The sequence below is a fragment of the Corvus brachyrhynchos genome, unplaced genomic scaffold (assembly GCF_000691975.1).
Source record: "Corvus brachyrhynchos isolate BGI_N302 unplaced genomic scaffold, ASM69197v1 scaffold365, whole genome shotgun sequence".
In the NCBI taxonomy this organism is placed as follows: domain Eukaryota; kingdom Metazoa; phylum Chordata; class Aves; order Passeriformes; family Corvidae; genus Corvus; species Corvus brachyrhynchos.
In genome coordinates this window covers 1,078,848-1,093,195 of record NW_008239544.1, presented here as the reverse complement: position 1 = coordinate 1,093,195, position 14,348 = coordinate 1,078,848, and the positions used below count along the sequence as shown (strand labels likewise).

Sequence of the window (14,348 nt, the reverse complement as noted above, 5' to 3'; positions counted from 1 at the left end):
TGTCGGGGGGGGGACTGTCTGCGCCAGCCTGTGCTGCAGCAGACCCGGTGCTCCCTCTCTGCAGGCTCCTGCCTAAATAAGCTGCCGGAGAGGATGAAGCCGAGCACCCTTCAGGTGTGTATCACACTGCACTCTGGAGAGGGATAAACAAGCAGAGACTGGCAGGCACTCCAGGAATGGCAGGATTAGATGGCACACTGCATTATCTGCCTTGCAGCTGGGAAGACTCTCCTAAAATAGGTCTGACTATTAGAACAAATAAAAAACCAGAAGCACTAAGAGCATCCTCCTCACATCGGCTTCTGCCCCACTTGCTTAATGCAACACCACCTGGCATGTCACAGGCAAAGGTCAGCCAAAGGAACAGGCTACAAAAACAACACCTCATCATATCAACAAATGAGAGACAGCTCTGAAAATGCAGCCTGAAGAAAAGAGTTCCTGCAAGGGTCACAAATGAACCACTCCAGAAAGGAATGGGAAAAAGGGTCCACTTGAGCTGCAAGTGCCCTGCTCCCCACTGAGCAACACACTGCTTGGTGGGCATCTCACCTGCACGGTTACACTGTGTCACCCTCCAGCCATTTGTCCAAAAGCCTTTGGACATCTCCTGGGAGCAGTGGCACTGAAATGGGGTCCCTTCCTGAAGGAAGCCTCGGGGCTGCACATGGCACAGCTTTGGACTTGTCTGAGGGCTCCAGGTGAAGAGCTCCTACCAAAAGCCGTCCTGCATTTCCATTCACAAACCCCAGCTCAGCCCAGGATTGCCAAAGCTCCTCTCAAAGCATCCAGAACAGAGGAGAGATTTGGGTCACATTCCTCTTCCGCTTGTCTGCGGTTTGAGAGGGAAGATTCACTATTCAAAGCAGGCACCTGCTCCGACAGAGCCGGGGTTTGTGCGTCACTCACTCTGCTCTCACAAACAGCTTTTGTAGAGAGGCTCCCTCCAGCGCCTCCCCTTCTCCCACCACATCCCGGTGCTTCCCGAACTCAGAAGTTGTCAGAGGGAAAGAACCCGAGGCTGCTGAGGGAAGGAACCTGAGGCTGCTGAGGGAAGAGCCCTCCGATTACTCCAAAATGTTCACACCAGTGTGACCGAACCCCAGCCTGCACTCACCCCATGCAGCTCATGCTGTCCTCACCGCCCTGCAGCCTGCACAGCTCTGATCTCCTTTTCTCCCTCTCCCTTCCCTCCAAGGAATCTCATTCAATCACAGAAATCACAGAAATCCAACAATCACTGATGACTCACTGATCTGCTTTTGTGCATGCTTTTTTTTTTCTCCAGTTAATACCCACCTCGGGTCTGTGGTGTTGTCTTGCCTCCAACATTCAATTTATGCTCAACCTTCCCTCTCAAGGCTTCCTTACAAACACCCACCACTCCTGGGGCAGAACTGTTCCCCTCCTAAACAGCTTATTCACCATCAACCTGAGAACTGTTTTGTTGTGACGCACGTGGCACATCAGTGTCATTTTAGGCAACACACCCTGTTAGGTAACACTCCAGTGACACGTGCCAGGATCCCTGCTGATCCCATGTTCCCAGCACCAGGCTGACATCCTTGCCAGCTGTCTCCTGTTTGACACTGTCAACTCCTTGGACTGTTTTTTTTAGCGTGTGTTTGATAAAGCAGTGAGCAAAATGAGGGACTCTGTACATGATCTGTGCGAGACATGAATAAAGAATGAGATAATATAGATTTAAAAATAAACCAGGCAGCACACTGCAAACAAGGGACTATAAAGTACACACTGAGGATAATATTTACCTTCTAAACTCACTTTCCACTTGAGTTGAACCCTCATTTCTGCATTGAGACTCACCAGGAAAACACTCTGGAAACCACACCTAATTTTTACAGACTGATGGAAATCAGACATTTTCATTTTTAGGATAGAGGTGTGGAATGTACTGACTCCATATTCCTGAACAGACATGCAGGCTTCCATTTAATTCAGAGGCCAGCTCACAACTGTCAGGGGAGAAAAGGACCCACCCAAGCCAGGACTGCTGGGCTGTGTTACCACTGGCCTTTGCTGGCAACATCCTCTACTTCACTGCAAACACTCAGTACAGAGCCAGCAGCTGGAACCCATGTCTGGGGATGCTTTTGGTGCATGATGGCTTAATTTTTCATATGAAGAGTGTGATGAGACAACATGACAGTCAAGCTACGAGTCACAGTTACAGTGAAGGGAAAAATGAAACAAATGCTCCCTGATGGACAGGTAGTTGGTTATTCCTGATCCTGCTCTGCAATAGTAAGATTTAGCAACAGAAGTACTGCAAGTTGGGTCAGTGCTGCAGGCTTGGACAGAGACAGGACTAAGGACTGCCAAAGGATCATTCTTTGTGTGAAAGTGTCTGAGCACAGGGCCAATTCCAGGTGCAGAACAGCCAGAAACCAAACACAAGTGTGGCATCAAACCAGGACTTGTTTGCAAAGCTTATCTCCCTCATCTCAGAGATCCTGTGGTCAGGCAGACAACACAAACATAAGGCAATGGACAGGAGAACTGATGTACTACATCATTTATGTCCCTTTGGGACAGCTGAACTCTAAACCCTGACAGGCTTTAAACCACTACCTGTCTCAGACTGGATACAGCAAGTATCCAACAAAGTGTAATGGCCAGCTGGACTGAAACTCCAGGGGGTTAAAATTTACTAGATTTAGGGACTAGTGATGGGGTACATGGGTTCAGACTGGTTCAGACTTCAGCAAGAGAACACTGCAGAGACCAGGCAAGCTCAAACGGGACAAAGATGAACAGGCCAACAGCTGGACCTCTGAGGAGATAAGCCCAGGGAGAAACACTGACCATCCATTTCCACCAGCAGCTGGTTTAAGGTCTGCTCCTCCTCAGCATTGGCAAAGCCAGACACGTTGGTGGAGCGCTTCTTGCCCACGGCATCGATCTCATCAATGTAGACGATGCAGGGAGCGCGAGCCTGCGCCTCCCGGAACAGGCTCCGGACACGAGCGGCTCCCAGACCTGCGGGGAATGGGAACAAACAGTGAACCTGGCAGCTGAAACTGTTAGCAAAGCTGGAGAGCAGCATGACTGCCCTCAATGAGACACCTGACATCAGACAAACCCTCTAAATATGGCGGTCCCACTCTCAACACTCTTGGCACAAAGAAACAGCCCCAGAACTTGTGATTAGTCCTTAGGCTCAGTCTGTCCTGGAGCTGGCTTTAACTGGGCTCCTAAACCTGCAGAGACTCCTACAGCTGCTGCAAGAGGAGCTTTGCTCCCAGCTCCCAACATGGCCTCCTGTTCCTCCCACAGCTCAAAGCAGATATATTCAACATTTTCCTGCATACTGACCCTTGTCGGGTCTCAAGAGATCTGTGAGGAAGGAAGAAAAGGAGAAGGATGGAATTCCCAAGGCACAGAGAGGCTCTACTTTCCCCATCTGCATTTCCATACAAGGAAGGAAGCCTCAGTCAAGGGCTTTAATAATAGGTACAGGGAAGCCAGGGAGGATGCTTGCAGGTGAAGAACCACAGCTGCACACTGTCAGAAAGCAGCAACCAGAAATGCACTTCAGATGCTACATAATTAAGGAACTGCATCACTGAAAACCGTTTATATCTTCAGTCTAAGTATCCAACTCGCCCTCCCCATGCCAAGCCCTGTCCTTTGCAGGAAGCCCAGCCAGCCCCCTCCACAACAGACCAAGAGAGCTCCCCCCGTTCCTCGGAGCACCTCACCTCCAATCACCTCCACGAACTCAGAGCCTGCCATGGCCAGAAACGGCACCTGGGCCTCTGTAGCCACAGCCTTGGCCAGCAAAGTCTTCCCACAGCCTGGCGGGCCCAGCAACAAGGCACCCTTGGGCACTTTGGCCCCGAGCTGGAGGTAGCGATCGGGATTCTGCAAGGACAACACAGCCTGGTCAGAGCCACAGCTCACACCAAGCACCTGCACCACAGTGGGGCCTCCCAGAGCTTCCTGAGAATGTTTTCAGCCTGGGCAGCTCTGAGCTGCCAATGGGAGCAGCTCCATCTGCATTCCCATTGTGGAAATGGGCATACAGAGCTTTTTTCAACAGAGGCTGCCCAGAACCACAAAGGATAAAGAGCAGAGCACCACCTCCTCCCCAGGTCACCCCTCTATCCCAGAAGACAGGGAGCAAACATTCATTTTGTCCTACTTTTACATACCTTTAAATAGTCCACAAACTCCTTGACTTCCATTTTTGCCTCATGCGTTCCTGCTACATCCTTGAAGCTAATCCCTTTTCCAGATTTCCCATCCACAATGGTGAAACGAGCCATCTTCAGCTGGTTCTGTGGAAGGCAGCACAAAGACCAAACAAATTTGGACAAGGCAACAGTCTGGAAAGGCTCTTTGCTCTATTTTGGGCAACAGCCCAGCTGTCCCCACCAAACACCACTGAAGTCCTCACCAAAGCACTGGTGTTTCACGGATTTTTGCTCTGGAGAAAGTTCCCAAATGGATGGTTGACTCAGACTTTATTTATCCACATATTGGGAAGAGACAGAATAAACTTGCAGTAATAGTCCCAACACAATCCAGTTCAAATTCCATATAGACCAGACAGGGATGATTATTAAAAACATGCAGATGTCCAAAACCTGATTTGGGATCTCCTCCCTGATTTCTAAATGCTCTGATCCTCAATACACATGGGACAGGCACAGTTCCGAGGAATATGCATTGATGGCAAATAACTGTCAGTGGCAAATAATTGCCAATACTTGTGAAAGCACAGACACTTTGCACCAGTGCCTGATGCTGCTGCTGGTTTCTGCTGGAAACACCCCAGGCCAAAACTACAAGTTCTCAAATTGAACAGCCACCACGTTTCCGTCTCCTGATGCATATGAAGCCACAATGAGAGTCAAAACAAGAATTCAGTTAAACATCCCACTCATAACTGCTCAGTGTGTTCTACCCAAAACAGCTACTCAGGAGGTTTTTTCTTTCAGAAGAAAGTTTATGGCTTCTGAGGCCTCAGAAACATCCAGAGGAAGAGTTAAACTCAGGGCCTGGTTGTCCCCACTTAGGCAAGGACACAATCTAGTCCTCAAGGCCTCATTACTCAACATTTCTTTAAAATATTCTTTTTCTCTGAGCAGCTGCATCCTTTTGTTCAAAGAGAATCTCAAAGCCAAAAGAGAACTGCGGAGGAGACTGAGTGGGAAATCCAACAAGGGACTGAATTCACTGTGTTCTCATCCCCAATCCCTGCGGTCAGGGACAGAGCACCCCAAGCTGATTCCTACAGTTTCATCAGCTGATCCAGACCAGGGTGGGAGAGGGGAGGAGGGGGAGGTTTGCCTGGTGTTGCAAGAGAGGCATGCGGCAGGAGCAGAACAGGCCAACACATAATGAACTCCAGAATCTGAACATATTTTATAAATTGAGAACTCATTTTGCAGAAAGCAGCAATTCCTACTTCTGGCTGTATGGGAGGCATGTTGGCAGGGCCCAGTGAAAAACACCATCTGCAGCTGCAGCTCATTAGCAAGCTTTGAAAACAGCAAACTGGACTGAAATTCCCTGAGCTCAGCCCTTCCTGCCATTGGGAAGGGACCTCAGCTAAGGCCAGTTAAGGTACCAGCCAGGGAGATGATCAGCACAGGATGCAAGATGTGGCAAGATGGGAGAGTCCTTGGCACCAGCTCATCCTCATCCTGCACTGACTTTGCTGGGAAAAGGGGAGGAGATAACCCAGCAGAAGCCAGGACTCCCAACAGGCTGCAAAACATGCTGAAAACCCAGGCTACTCACAAAGGCGTTGAAGCCTCCGGCCCTGCTCGCCACCCTGAAGAGGCGGAAGATGCTCCACAGCATGGACACGGCCACCAGTGTCACTATCAGGGAAAGGACATCACTGAAAGGACAAAGACAGGTACAAACTGAAGCATTCGGCCACAACCTGGTCAATATTACCCAACATGGCCACTTTTAAAGGACATTTAGGCTACAGTGCAAATGAGCAGACGTGATTAAGAAAATGGAACTTTCACCGGTTTTTATACGGATACATAAAACCCCAAACCCCAGCCATTACATAACCTAAGAAGTTAAGCAGAGGGCACTGGCAAACATTGCCTACAGCTGTGGAAGAAATTCAACCTCACCATCCACTTCAGAGGCATTTCTGCTTCTAAAACAAGCAGGACCTCGAAGCACTCAGATGACACCCGGAACAGAATCCACTGGGGCTGGCAGTACATCCAAAGGGACCTCACTGCAGAGGACAGTGTCTAGTAACAATAGGGATTCCAACCCCCCCAATCCTGGCAGAAATCCTGGTGTGGGTCTCCCATTAAGAGACTGCTTGATCCTCTGTAGTTAAATATCTCAGGAGCCCTTTACGCCAGAAAAAAGTGCTCCAGAACCAACACTGTCAGTTTTCTGGATCCTTTGGAACACCCATTGCATTAGAAGGGAGTGGGGAGCTGAGATGACACTCCAGGTCCAACACAGTTACAGGACAAACATGCTGAGAACAAAAACCCTGTGAGCTCTAAACAAAGGATGCTCCCAAGAGCAGGAACATTGATCCTATGACAGATGACAGGCTGAGATTGGTGGGCCCCTGTTCTGCTCCACATGCCTGAGGAACCATCTGGCCTCGCCCCACTTTCATGCTTATCTTTACACCAGGAATGTGTGTTCCACCTCTCAGAGAGGGATGATTTACTGAAGCAAGGGACCAGCAGGAGCTCTATACCCAGCTGCATTTTTTTCTGCTCAGTGAGAGATGCAAAGGCAACACTGAAACCTGAAAGGCACCTTCAGTTTGTCTGCTCTGCAAACAGGATTAATTCTGAAACACCCCGAGCGCCCACAGTGCAGAGTGGGCTGAGCCCAAGTCACAAAGGCTCTGCACCTCACAGGCTTCAGACTTGAGACCAAATCCTCCAGACATGCATCAGGTCTTCTGAGAGACTTCACACCCCATCACAGCTCTTAAATTGTTTAAAACCTCTTTTGAGGAGCAGGGGAAACAGTTTGTGTTGAGGGCTGATTGTCTGTTCAGTCCTGTCTTCCTGTTACACCTAAGTCTGAAAAAATTGGCAAGTTCTGAATTTGAACTGAAGGTCTCATACTGCATGATTAGTTTGAAAAGCCTATCTTCACATATTCAACTATATATTAAACATGTCCAAATGTTGATGAGAGGACAAAATCCAGCCCAGGTATCCATTCATACAGAAACTTCACATTTTGGCAAGGTGTCTGTGAGGAGGAATTGCACACACTGGCCATCTCCAGAGGGAAAATCTAAGCATTTTAACAAGGAAGGAAAGCTTAGTGCACTCCCAGCCTTCTCTGCAGACCAGGCTGCAACATCACTTGTTGCCAAGATTTCTATCACACTCTGCACTTGAATAGTTGATTATGAGGACAAAAAGTGCTCAGCTGGGCAAGAACTCGGTGACCCTGACCTGAAACATTTTGGCCTGTTGCATGTTGCAATTCCAAAATTCTCAGGACCCTCACTTTTCAAACATCAATGTACATCTAAAGCACCTTATCTTTCAGAAATATTCATTCAATGCTCCAAATCCAAGCCCACTTTTTCATTCTGTATTTAGGTAACATTTAGCTGAAAGTCACTTTTCTCTCCAAGCAAAGGATGCTGTCACCAATACAAGAGCAACAGTAAGGACAATTTATATCATACTTTCCATAAAAGCCAGGGTGTTTGTAGGAAATGGGGATTCTCTCTTTCTCATCAATATTCAGCTCATCCTCCACAGCTCTGAGCTTCTCTTCGAATTTGTCGATGTTTGCCACGCGCATGGTGTACAGCAGGGTCACGTTCTGGGGACAGGCAAGCCACAGCAGCATGGAAATGTTATTTATTATACATCAATATCTGCAAGGAGCAGAGGTGCACAGCATGGACAGGTCAGGTAAAAATTAGCCTCATGCTACACCCTTTGATCCTGCATCAATGAATTCGGGAGCAGATGACTGACACCAGGGCTCCAAGTGAATTTAGGAACCCTCTGGTCTCAGGGAAAAAGGCTGATGGAGTTTGACAGAACACTCATGACTAAAATCCAAGCAGGAGAAAACTTTTGAACCAAAACCCAGTCGTAAGAGTTTACAATCTCCTGTACGCTTTTTCCCATATCAGACTGAGCTGGTAGAAGAAAATTGAGTTTCTCCAGCTTTTTAGACATACAAAAGAATTTTTTCGAGGCCATTATTAATTATTTTTACAATTCAAACAGGAAGTCTTAATTTTCAAGTTGCTTGAGGCCCCCTGAACTTCAAACACAAGAAAGAAAAGAATTAAAGAAAAGCAAATTTACCAGCTGGAGTTTTACTGACCACATACATTCATTAATTCAGCCACCTTCTGCAGTATTATCTAAGCTCATTCACTCCAGCTGTAGGGAGTCACTCACAACTTGTCCATGTGGAGTTCCTCCTGGGTGCAGATAAATCTCCACGATGTCACTCTCAGGCACCACCTCGATCCTCTGCACCTCCCCCTTGGCCAGCATCTCATTCACAAAGTAGTTCCAGGAGATGTTGGTCCCTTCCCTGTTCTCGCTGATCATGAAGCGAAGCATCAGCACGATGAAGGTGAGCACCAGCAGTGCCCGCAAACGTTCCAGGTGCATCTGATTTTCCCTTCTCCTGCGCTTCTCCTCCTCTTTAGAGGAAAGGTATCAGAGGAAAAAGGATTAGTGCGTAATTGTGGAGCTTTCTGACCCAAAGAAGGCATAATTAAATGACAAATATTAACGCAATGGCACTTGTGGGGGGGTTTTGTGCTGCATGTTTGGTTTCTCCTAAAGGACTGGGCTTCCCACGGTCCTAGTGCACCAAACGCACTAAAATTCCACCAAATACCATTCTAGGATAAAATGAGACACTCTCTTGCCTGGCCCCATATGGACAGAGGTCAAATAAAGCCACAGGATCCTTATTGCTAAAAATCAAACTGCAGAATGACTATAACCCACTTCATACAACATGGTTCCACAACAGAAAATATTAGGAGTAAAGCCAGTGTCCCTGGTAAATCCCACAGCACATTATTGTTTCCAGGCGAGCTCTGATCTCCTGGCACCTGCACCATGACTCCAGCAATGCTTCCACTACCTCAGTAAATACCTGCATTTGCAGAGAATGGGAAATAGCACAGCACACAAATACACTGCAAATCCATCTGCCTTAACCAAATTCCCCGGATTTTCTCCCATACAACTCACCTCATGTTTCAGAGGGTTTGATAACTTGCCTACATTAAGGATCTGTATCCAAGAGGGATTCCTACGTTGGATGTGCTTTCCCACACTTTTATTGTACTAGAGCCACACTGAAGCAATGACACATGGAAAAGGGATGTTTTACTTCAACTATTTGCCACCAAATATTTTTCCAGTCCCACAACACTTTTTTTTTTTTGCACTGCACAGGCAAATTTATGATTCTGTGGGCTGTAAAGGACTGTCACAGCACAGTTCAATGTCAGCCGCTGGCCAGTGTTTGAGTTGTTCAAATGACAACAAATATCTCCTCCTCTTTCCAGTCACATGTGAATGTTCCCAATATATAATTTAGCACTTGCTCTTGATACACAATTTAACAGCAACAGCACCATGGCACACATAAATACCCTTCTACACCCAGAAATAAATTCATTCTGTGCCACTGGGCTCTAATGCATCAGTGCTGCAGCCCAGATTTGATTTATTTGCAAATTCATAACAAATGTCCTGACACCAGCATTTATCACCAGTCACCAATTAGGCCCTACGCATGCTGCAACAAAACCCAGGGACAAACATATGACCCAGGCAGCTGCTAAAAAAAGTCCTCTGTCCTTCAAAGGCACAGCCTCATTTTTCACTGCTTCCCAGCTCTGCTCCATGCTGAACAGGAAAGGCCTGTTCCTAAATAGAAACAATGCAGCTTGGCAGAGAAGTCATCATTTCAGAGGGCTGTGACAAGCTCAGGCTCCACGTCCAGCCCATCCGCTTTGTTCTCTGCTGCCATCCCCTCACCAAGTGTTATCTGCTGCATCCAGCTTTGTTAGGACTCAGGAATTCATCCCAAGGCTGCAGGATGACATCCACTACAGTCTTATTACGGAAAATTAAAATACGTGATAGAAGACTTAGTCTGCACAACATCCTGAAAAGCTGAGCAGGTTCTAAATAAAAAGATTCTACAGAGAAAAGAAATTACTTCAGGAAACTGAATCCCAACAGGAAAAAGTCCGTCTATGGCTGTGCAAGTTCCTTGGAGGCATCAAGAGTCAATTCCTGCTAGAGCACTCTCCTGTATTACACTTCAGACCAAGTGGAGGCCCATAACCTGCTCTAAGCACACACAACCAGGGGTGCGATCACAAAAACATCACCCAGGGGAAAGCTGCCCATTAGACATCCTGACACAACTTCTCCCATTTCCAGGAATTAGATCTTTCTAGGACCTTTAACCTGCAGCTGAATAATTTCAGGAGAAAACCCCATTTCTAGAAAGCTGGAAGGCAACACCATGCTTTCCTCTGGTCTGCATTTAATTAAGGACAAAACCGATCTATTTCTCAGCTGAGGTAAAGCACGACTGACTGTACAGCACAACATCCACACTGCACCACAAGCCACCCCACAACACTCAGGAAATTAGTCCTAGGGACTGCATGTGACACTTGCAAGCAGCAGCTGTGGGAATACTTCCAGCTTTTGAGTCTCCACCAAGCAATGATTTGCCATTAACCCCAAACGTGAACTCTCTGATTAAAATCTTTGCAAGGGCTGTGGTGACAGTTTGAAGAGTTCTTTGTAATAATTACAGCAGAGACAAGTGTTCCCCTGGAGACACGGGGCAGCATTCCCCCTCCCAAAGCCAGGCTGTCCATTAATCACAGGAGGAGAGAGGCCATGGAACACGGTGTGTTGCTGGTTACTGATTTGAACAGCTACAGTGCTTCCAGGTGCTGTGCTCAGTCATCCCCTGGCCTCGCTCACCACGGGCCCAAATTCCACACCCTGACTTCCTTCCTGAGGGCTCTGTGATACCTGCACTCACATCCCACTGAATACTTCGTCCCAGTTGAATCATCAAGGAAAAGCCATTGCTCTGGTCCTAAGGGCACTCCAGTGACACCAGCCAGGCTGTCAACAGCAGCTGACCTCTGACTTCAAAAGCAAAAAGTCCAAGAGGATTCAATTATTAAGCACAACAAAGCAAAAGCCAAGTGCTCACGTCATTTGATGATACCCAGGTAAATGTTTAGAAAATAAATTATAAAATTATATTACAATCTGTAACGACATTAAATGCCTCCCAACTTGCAGTACAAAGTTCTGGAGCCATGGCAGGGGGTTGGAACTGGATGATTTTGTGGTCCCTTCCAACCCAAGCCACTCTGTGATTGACAGGTTTTTAGAGAGATAAAACTCATTTTCAAAAAGTTCTGTACGTGCCTGGGGCTTAGGAGAATAAGACATGGAAAAAACCAGTATCTAGAAAGACTGATTTAAAAAAAAAAAACACAAGAAAAATTAGTAACCCAGCTGAGAGCTCTTTAAGGAAATTTATATCTGAGTTCTGTGAATCAGTAGAGGTAGGGGCACATCCACATTGAAGGTAAATGAAATAGAAGAAAATAAAACCAAATCCAGCTTAAAGGACTGGGTTTAGTCAATACAAGTTTATTAAGTCAAAATGCTCTACAACAAAACCTCCCAACCAAAAGCCAGCTAATGTTACTGTCCCCCTCCATAAAGGGGCACAGCCAAGGCAAACAGTTATAGAGTGATTTGCACAGGATGCAAAGTGGCCCAGAGAGAGAGTCATTTTCATGCTCTTTCATCCTGTGACTAGATATTAGGGAAAAATTCTTCCCTGGGAGGGTGGAGAGGCCTTGGCACAGGGTGCCCAGAGCAGCTGTGGCTGCCCCTGGATCCCTGGAAGTGTCCAAGGCCAGGCTGGACGGGGCTTGGAGCAGCCTGGGACAGTTGAAGGTGTCCCTGCCCATGGTAGGACAGGTTTTATGGTCCTTCCAACCCAAATAATTCCAGGATTTCTATGATCTGCCTTGTATCTTCCAGTCCATCACCTAAACCAAAATACTTCTTAAAACCTGCTCTTAGCTCCAGGCTCGTACAGGGGGAGGTTACAGGTACAGGGAACTCCCCAGAGAGAGGAGCACAAAGTGTTCCCCTCCTGTGTGCCCCTCCCTGGGCTTCAGTAAATCCTGGAATTTTTGGCACACACGTACCATCCTCCTCCTGTGGAGATTTCTTCTTGAATCCTCCATTCTTCTGGCTACTCCCCCGAGAGCTGGAAGTAGCAAACCAGGAGGTGCTACCTGCAGGCAAGCAGAGGTCAGAGATTGTTTTAATGGCACAAGGGAAATAATTTGGAGACATTTCTTTAGTACTGAAACATGGACACAATTCCCAAGGCACAGCCATCGTTAACACTTGTGTGGGCAGTTAGGAACAACCTCACACTTGGGATGGCAGATGCTCATTAAAGGAAACACAGGTAATGGAATTAAATCAGGCTTCTTGGGAATGCTGGGGGATACTCCAATAAAAGCCAAAAAAGACTACAAACACAAAGTCTAGTGACTCCAGTAGTTCTTTAATCCCATGAGCTCCTCATAGGAAGGTGCCACTGTTCATCCCTGTCACCAAACACAAATCTGGAGCCCTGCAAACACACCCAGCTCCCACATCCAGGAACAGAACAGCTCTGCTGCACTTTCAGGAATGCAGAGGGAAGGTGAGGAAAGGTCAATTCTCTTATGAAATCAGACCTTTTCCCTTCCTGCTCCTCAGGACTCACCCAGGAGATTCCAAAGTCTGACTGGATCCCGGATTATGTGCTGTTTTGTCAGGACTCCACTGAGACCTTGACGTGGTAGGGAGAGTGTTGGTGCCAGGAGGCTCTGAGCAAGGAGAGAAAGAAAAACAAGACAACGATTGGAAAAGTGCTGTGGCTGCTCAGGCTTTGTGTACCTCTGTGAGACTTGGATTCCTTAACAGGGAAACACTGTGGGTGAGTGTCAGGACAGCAGCTGGGAGCCCTGGATGGGACTCCTGGTTGTGCACTTCCCACGTGACTCTGGAAATGTTTATAGTCCAGTTCAAAGAAAGCACAAGCAAAAATAGACAACCCACACTCAAAACACTTCATATTTCATCTTTTTCCTCCCTGTGTCTGTTTTTTGTTCTAAAGGCACGTTGGAAATCAGTTCTTAGAATGTAAAGACTCCCTACCATATTAAGAGAAAGCTTTTTAATGAAAAAGGATTTTTTTAAAGGAAATTTTAAGGACTTTGAACCCTCCTGCACAGCAGCAAGGCCAATGCAGCTCTGTCCCAGAGGTAACTCAGCAGGATTTTTTGGATACTCCCATTTAAGTGCAATTTCACGACAGCTAAACTAACGCTAGTAGTCTCACTGAACACAAGTCTGGCTCCTTCTCCAGTGTGATTCCCTGTCTCCCCTCCACTGCACAGGCTCCAGTTTCTAAACCAGCCAGGGACACTGAGCAGGCTGAAACCCCTCACTCTCTTTTCCTGGTTTTCCTCTTTTTTCCAGCTTGTGATGGCTTAAGATGGCAACCTTAGGATTGATGCTCTCTAGAACAGAACAGCCTACATTTAAACGATCCCAGAAAAACTTGGCATGAAACAATGGTGCCATTGTTCTCCCTCCACCTCCTACTTGCACCACAAAAAAAGGCTTAAATCCAGAGGACGCCACAAAGTTGATGAGAGGGAAGGAGCACCTCTTGTACAAGGAAAGGCTGGGAGAATTGGGATTGTTCAGCCTGGAGAAGAGCTTTGCCGTGACCTGTGACCTTTCCAGGGCCTAAAGGGGCTCCAAGAGAGCTGGAGAGGGACTTGGGACAAGGGATGGAGGAACAGGACACAGGGAATGGCTTCCCACTGGCAGAGAGCAGGGTTAGATGGGATATTGGGAAGAAATTGTTCCCTGTGAGGGGGGTGAGGCCCTGGCACAGGATGCTCAGAGCAGCTGTGGCTGCCCCATACGTGGAAATGTCCAAGGGCAGGCTGGAGGGGGCTTGGAGCAACCTGGGGGAGTGGAAGGTGCCCCTGCCCATGGCAGGGCATTAGAATGAGATGAGCTTTAAGGTCCCTTCCCACCCAGATAATTCCATTATTTCCACGGAGTTTCCCAAGTCAGGGCCCAACAGCGCTGACACGACGGACCTTTGGACGGCACAATCAGAGGTCCCCTCCGAGCAGCCCGAACGTCCCTCTGCCCCCGTTCTCCTCCTCTCCCGGTGCCCCCGGTACTCGGTGAGGCCCCACCACCGCCCCGTTACCTGCAGGCCGCGAACTCCACCGAGGG

General features: G+C 47.7%; 1 protein-coding gene across 1 annotated transcript in view; it reads right to left on the bottom strand.

Moving 5' to 3' along the window:
* The window catches only part of SPG7 (SPG7, paraplegin matrix AAA peptidase subunit), a gene marked incomplete at its 5' end in the record, with an annotated part of 27,609 nt that extends 13,266 nt beyond the window's left edge, over positions 1–14,343 (bottom strand). The window contains 9 exons of the mRNA XM_017741338.1: positions 2,827–3,000; positions 3,723–3,885; positions 4,176–4,301; positions 5,770–5,872; positions 7,676–7,815; positions 8,409–8,659; positions 12,242–12,331; positions 12,814–12,916; positions 14,323–14,343. Coding sequence (XP_017596827.1) covers positions 2,827–3,000; positions 3,723–3,885; positions 4,176–4,301; positions 5,770–5,872; positions 7,676–7,815; positions 8,409–8,659; positions 12,242–12,331; positions 12,814–12,916; positions 14,323–14,343 — 1,171 coding nt within the window. The remainder of the gene's footprint in view (positions 1–2,826; positions 3,001–3,722; positions 3,886–4,175; positions 4,302–5,769; positions 5,873–7,675; positions 7,816–8,408; positions 8,660–12,241; positions 12,332–12,813; positions 12,917–14,322) is intronic.
* Positions 14,344–14,348: the final 5 nt, after the last annotated feature.